The 6,942-nt window shown below is 39.4% G+C and overlaps 1 protein-coding gene across 1 annotated transcript in view; it reads right to left on the reverse strand.

The window, feature by feature from the left end:
* The window catches only part of LOC104499250 (polypyrimidine tract-binding protein 3-like), a gene marked incomplete at its 5' end in the record, with an annotated part of 25,165 nt that overhangs the window by 17,780 nt on the left and 443 nt on the right, over positions 1–6,942 (reverse strand). The window contains 2 exons of the mRNA XM_010142734.1: positions 1,484–1,630; positions 2,458–2,627. Of these exons, the coding sequence (XP_010141036.1) occupies positions 1,484–1,630; positions 2,458–2,627 (317 nt within the window). The remainder of the gene's footprint in view (positions 1–1,483; positions 1,631–2,457; positions 2,628–6,942) is intronic.

The following is a 6,942-nucleotide window of genomic DNA, read 5'->3' on the forward strand; positions in this document are numbered from 1 at the left end:
GCACTGTAGAAGGCTATCACATTGGTCAGGCATTACACTTCCTTTTCAAACACCCATGTCCTGACTTTTCCCAACCACCTTCTTGTCCTTAGAATGTTTGGAAATGGTTTCCAGGATTAGTTGCTCCATTACCTTCCAGGGACCAAGGTAAGGCTGATCAGCCAGTGGTTCCCTGGATCCTCCTTCTTGTCCTTCTTTAAGATAGGAGAGAGATTTGCTTTCTTCTAGTTCTCAGGAACCTCCTCCAAATGCCATGACCTTTCCAAGACTGTAAAAGTGGCCTTGCAATGACATCAGCCAGCTCCCTCAGCACTCACAAGTGCATTTCATTAGGGCCACAACATTTTCTTTATCCAGTTTGTTTAAATGTTCCCTAAAGATTCTTTACTTCCTCCATCAAGCCTTTTCCACTGTTCTCAGCTGTCTGGTATTCTCAAGAGCAAGTCTTAACCACCACAGACTGAGAAGGCGGCATCCACTACTTCAGCCTTTTCCATCTCCTTTGTCACCAGGACCCCTGTCCCGTTCAGCAGCAGGCCCACACATTCCCTAAATCTTCCTTCTGCTGCTGATACACTTCAAAGAGCCACGCTTGCTGCTGTTATCATCCCTTACCAGAGCCAACTCCATGTGGTCTTTGACTTTCCTAACCACAACCCTGCGCTATGTTCCTCCTGGGTCACCTGTCTGTGATTCTACCTTTTCTATGCCTCTTTTTGATGTTTGAGTCAGGAATTCCTTATTCATCCATGCAGTTCTCCTGCCACCTTCATTTGGTTTCCTGCTCATCAGGATGAACCATTCTTGAGCTTGAGCTTCTCCACAGTAATTTTATAGATATTGAGAAGTCCTTGTCTGAAAGAAGTTACTGCTTAGATGACAACAGACAGAAATAATATCTATCAGAATTTGACTCTTAGTGTAGTGGAGAGTAGTTTGTTTATTTACTAATGTTGTGGTTTAACCCTGGTAGGCAGCTAAATGCCACACTGCTGCTCAGTCACTTCTCTCCAGCAGGATGGTGAAAAGAATCAGAAGGGTAAAAGTGAGAAAACTCAAGGGTTACATATAGACAGTTTAAGAGGTAAAGCAAAAGCTGCACATGCATGCAAGGCAAAATATGAAAACCCTTTACTACTTCCCATTGGCAGACAGGTGTTCAACCACCCCCACGAAAGCAGCGCCCCATCACGTGTAATGGTGACTCCGAACGTCCCACCTTCCTCCTTCTTCCCCCAGCTTTTATTGCTGAGCACAACATCACGTGGTGTAGGATACCCCTCTGTTCAGTTTGGGCCAGCTGTCCAGGCTGTGTCCCCTCCCAACTTCTTGTGCACTCACACTGGCAGGGCAGTGTGAGAAGCAGAAAAGGCCTTGACACCATGTAAGCATCACAAGTTTCTATGAAGAAAATTATCCTAGCCCAAATCAGAACACAACTCTAGTGCATTTCTAACCTGTTAAATGGAAATACTGTACTTACAGCCTGATCAGATACATTGTCAGTCTTAATTTCTTTGTGGTAGGAATACTGGATATAAACAGGCTGACTGCGGAGCTGAGGTGTAGTAGAAGTATAGTGGTTCATCATAGTAGCAGCAGCTTCTTCAGATTCCATTTCCAACAATGCCTGCAACCAATACGTAGCAGTTTCACTGTTGCTTTGTTTACAGGACAGAACAAAGCATCGAAGCACCATTTGTCCCCAATTCCACTCTCATTAGAAAAACCTTAAAGTACAGTACTCATTTGCTCAGCATTACAATGCCTTTGTGTGTTTACGGGATATTTGATTCGATCTGTGGGTTTTATTAAAAGGTTTTATGTTGTAAATATAATAAGTCATTAAAGAAGAGGTGGAACAAGCATGCCATATGGAAGGCAATGCAGCTAAAAATACCACACTGTTAATGAATTTATTAAATTCCCGAATCCAAGCACTATTACCTAGGTAGCAGATGCACATACTGACTGAAAAAGTAGGAACAGGACAATAAACATCTTAAGTTTGTGCATTATATTAACCCATGTCAGTGTTCTAATCAATTATTTCAGGATTTCAGTGTTTATTCATGACGTGAACTACCTCATCACATCTAAAAGACTTAAAAACCAAAAGATTAAAAAATTAACATGCATGTTAATTATTTAATAGGCAGATTATTTCAAGATGTGTAAACAGAGAAAATGTAGTTCTTTACATATTCTTACACAAGGTGGGTATAATATTTAGCAATATTCTTAATAGGTTAATAGATTGTTATATAATCCAAAAGTATACTAAAAACTTTAAACAAAGACATCCTTTTGCAATTGAAAATATTAAAATCTTAAACCTTCGATGAAATATTTAGGCATTGTTGCAATCATTTCAGCCAAATGCAATACCAAAAGGGACATAACACGACCCACTTCTTCAGTCTTGTTCTTATAATTGAAACACTGAAAATTACATACCTGACCTTTTCCTCTTAGCATCAAGACATTGGTTACTTTGCCAAAAGGGAGGCCTAATGAAATGACATCTGCTTCAGCAGCATCACTTGGAACTTGACGAAGATGAAGGACACGTGAAGAGCGGCATGGTAATTTGTCTCCTTTAAATTTCTTCTTGTCATTCTCACTATCTAAAACATTTTAGGAAGAGGGATGGACAAGCAAACAAGACAAACTTATTGCAGCATTTAGGTACCAAAACCTAAAAGGGATCATCTGCTGTCTCAGCACTGACACTGACTTATCTGTAGCTCTTTGAATCCTGAAAAAGGACAGTTCCTATACAACCAAAGGCCAGTTTAAGAAGAAACCTTTAGCTGTTCCAATTCCCCACCGCAAGGGGAGTGTGTGGTATGTTTGTTTTGCTTTGGTTTGGGTTTGTTTGTTGATTTTCTTGTGTGGTTTTGGTTGGTTTGGTTTTGGGGGTTTTTTTGGGTGTGTGGGGGTTGTTGTTTTTTGGGGGTTTTTTTTAAGTCTTACAGAGAGGCCAGTTACTTCTTCCCAAATGCCCATGTAACACATTTACAAAGCATTATTTACACAGAAGAGGGCCAGTAGTAATGGGGAGGTAATACATACTTTCTTATTATTATTATTACTAACTTATCTTCCATCACAGTATGTTTCTTAGTTAGATTCAGTTTCTACCTCAAAAAATTTTTTTTTTCGTTAATGAAAACCTGTCCCACATGATTGCAAGTTTTAGAGTCTTTGCAAAGGATAGTCAGCAGTGAGGCATGAAATCCATACAGATTCTAAAGTCTTCCACTTGGCTAAACTGCCCTTCCTTAAAAAAAAAAAAAAGCCTATTTGGATCCTGTAACAGGTAAATGACCATTGGTTACATTTCAAGGAGATCACTTAGAATCCTTGAGAGCACTTTTAAGCAGAACACCACATCTGGAACACACATATTGTTCTAGAAACTATCACAATGGCATAACAACTTAAAGTAGTAAAAACAAAGTTCATTAGCCAAACTATGGACCCAGTAAGAGATTCATCTAAAGCGAGCTAGAGGCTTGTGAGATTTGATGAAAAGAACCATACCCTAAACTGAAAGGAAGGCAGCATATTTGATGGAAATTGTATTGAAGTCTAACTGCATACCACTTAAAGGAAGAAACAACTTTCTTTTCTCACTTGTGTGCCACAAACACCTTCACTCCAGCAAGAGAGCCTTAACACCTCATGTGTTGCATTAAGCTTTTCAAAGAGAATCACAAAATATTAGGAAAAAATATCTGTATGAGCTTAGTAAGTAATTTCAGATTTCCCTGTTGGTTTTGAGAACAGTCTAAGGCTGAGAAGCAGTTCACACAAGTCATTCTGTATAGGCAATTTTACAGAGGGTTTTTCTACTAGTGGAAGTGTGTAAAGCTCCATGTTAGATTACCTAAGCCCCAACCACTGCACACTAATAAGCCAATTCCCCCACCTGCAAAGCAGATTGCATTCATTTTTCCATCAAGAAATTTTAAATAGTGTCATATGCTCTGGGTGCATTCTGAAAAATGTGAACGTGTGGGACACTTATGGGGTTGAAACCTGAAGACAAACAGAAACTTTATAAATGTATATCAGTTACAAGCCACAACAAGAGATATTACAATTAATGTCTAGCAATCTTTTGTTAAATTTAGTTTTCAGGTTCAAAATGGACAAGATGTCCTTAACTTTGCTAAGTCAACAATTTACTAAGTCTACTAATTCAACAATTCTTTGAAGTATGCCCAAGGCAATCATCTCTTCCAAATTTTGATTCTACTAAGTGAAGGACTGTTCGACTAAAGAAAACAGGAAATGAAATCTAACAGGAATTTTGCCTTTAATTTAAGATGAAAGACCCTTGCAGAAGCAGTAACTTCTGGGTTCTGACTTATCACCAGAAGTGGCAAGATGGAGCTAAGTGGCAAGCACAGCATTTCCTCTCTACGTCTTCACTGAGGGTTACACAAGGTTTCAGGTCAGGCATTCAGCTAAAAAGGACAGTGCTTACCAGAACAGTTTCAGCCTGTGTACATACAATATGCACAATCTATTTCACTATCTACCCATTAGTGAGTACGTTAGCTCTAGCTGATCTGGCTTCTGAACAGTGACCAACACCTGACTTAAAATGCTTTTACAGTGCTTCTCTTCCTGTTGTAACCATATTAAATTTCATAGAACTTCAGCTAAGTCACTAATTCTGCAGTAAAATCAAGCACTCGTTCCATCCCAAGTATGAAGCCCTCAGCATTTTTTAAACCACACTTCTTTCTCCAGCCGTTGTCTGATACTAATTTTGATCCAGAGTGATAATCATGTGTTTCTTCTGGAATCTAAATTTCAAAATTGATTCAACAATTCTTTAAAGCATGCCCAAGGCAATCACCGAATTTCACACTCACAGAGACACTGAATCACAGAATCATCTGGTTGGAAGAGACTTTTAATATCATTGAGTCCAGCTATACACCCTACACTGCCAGGGTCCCTAAGCGAAGTCACATCTAAACATCTTTCAAACACCTCCAGGTGATGCGGACTTCACCACCTCCCTGGGCAGCCTGTTCCAATGCTTCTTGTAAATAAATTCTTCCTAGTATGCAACCTAAATCTCCCCTGGTGCAACTTGAGGCTGTTTCCTCTAGTCCTGTCACTTGCTACATGGGAAAAGAGTCCAACCGCCACCTTGCCACAACCTGCTTTCAGGTAGTTGTAGAGAGTGATGACGTTTCCCCTCAGCTTGCTCTTCTCCAGAATAAAGTCTCTCAGCTGCTCTTCATCAGACTTGCTCTCTAGACCCTTCATGAGCTTCGTTGCCCTTCTCTGGACAAGCTCCAGCACCTCAATGTCCTCCTTGAAGTGAGGGGCCCAAAAACCGGGCACAGTGTTTAAGGTGTGGCTTCAACTGGGTGAAAGCAAAATATGCTTTCAGACAGACAAAGATAAGAGAGGCCTTGTGAACAAAGTGAAATTTGGGGCCTGCTGCTACAAAGGGAAGTTCGTTACAACCATGATTCATGATTGGTATAAACATATTACCCAAGTGAGTAGCCTCAGATCAAGAAACCCCAAACACATGTTAGATATGTGACCCACTAGATGAAAAAAATGCTGCAGGTGAAGCAGTTGTATTAGTAGAGATGCATCGTGATAGAGATTATATAAACCCAATATTAAGTATGGAGTTATCAATGAGAATTAGAGGGGGTTTTGATTTATCAGGAGACAAACATGTCTATCTTATTTTAAAGTTTAATATCATTTAGACACCTTGGACATCACTATGAAGGATCAGTGGTTTTATGGTAATTTATAAAAGCTGTTGGAACTCAATATAAATTTATATTCTTTGCCAGCTGGTTTCTTCTCACAAAAATACCATCTACGCAGGCCTGAAACACATTTCAGGTATTAAATTACTGAGTTACAAGATAATGCTGTTTCAAGCCAAGCAGACATCACACTGAATCAATTAGCAGAAGTATGAACAATCTGATATGTGCAAGTCAAAGAAATCAAAAAGAAAAATCTTCAAGTTAGCTCCTCAGATTCTTCCTTCCCCTTACTCCCTACCGGAAATACAGCAAGTAAGTCTTTGATGCTTATCAAGAGGTCATCTGCTCTGTCCCTTACCCCATTATAAAACAAACAATTTGGAAACCAACAGGCAGTTGTCTATGTCATGAGGTAGTTAATTTACTTTAATTAAAAGTTAACTTATGCAGCCATGGATCATTAATACTTCAAGCCCACCAAACCTGAAAGTATCTCTAAAGGAAGCAGTCCCAGCTTTCTCTCACTTTTGACTTTTTGTCTGATCCAAAACTACAGGTAATCAAATACACTTACTGCATCTTTCTCAACACACGGTGTGGGGCAGAGCATAAGTTTCTTTGGATGGTAGTACTAGTTTAACATGTTTGAAGGAACATGTGCCTGTGGTTTCACACTGAGCCATCACATAACTTAAGAGACCCAGTTTCTTTACCCTGCATCTGTCTATCCAATTTCCCACCATCTCTTGAGAAAAACATTCTGCTGAAGAACAATCTGTGCAGATACGTATTGAACCAGGTCAAAAAAATATCTGATCAAGTAAAAAAAAAAAATGGTTTTTCCTACTGGTAGGTAAACAGCTGAAAACAAATCACAGGACTGTCTGTGCTGCTGTCCAAGAATTTCAGAAAGTAGGGCAGAAAGCAGGAAAAAAACCCAAGGGAATAAAGGGAATAAACTTCACTCTTTATCATGACTCCATGTAATGCACCCTATGTTCCAACAAACTGAGATTGATATTGGATACTCACCTTCTGCCTCTGTAATCCTGACAGTCTTGAAATAATTCAAAACAAATTCCTTTCAAATGCACAACTACAGGAAAATTGAGTAGGCACTTGAGAATCTGTACAGAAGTCTACTTGCTTGACCATTATTTTAGAAAACAGATTCCCCCCC

This window comes from Buceros rhinoceros, unplaced genomic scaffold (genome assembly GCF_000710305.1).
Source record: "Buceros rhinoceros silvestris isolate BGI_N320 unplaced genomic scaffold, ASM71030v1 scaffold7079, whole genome shotgun sequence".
In the NCBI taxonomy this organism is placed as follows: domain Eukaryota; kingdom Metazoa; phylum Chordata; class Aves; order Bucerotiformes; family Bucerotidae; genus Buceros; species Buceros rhinoceros.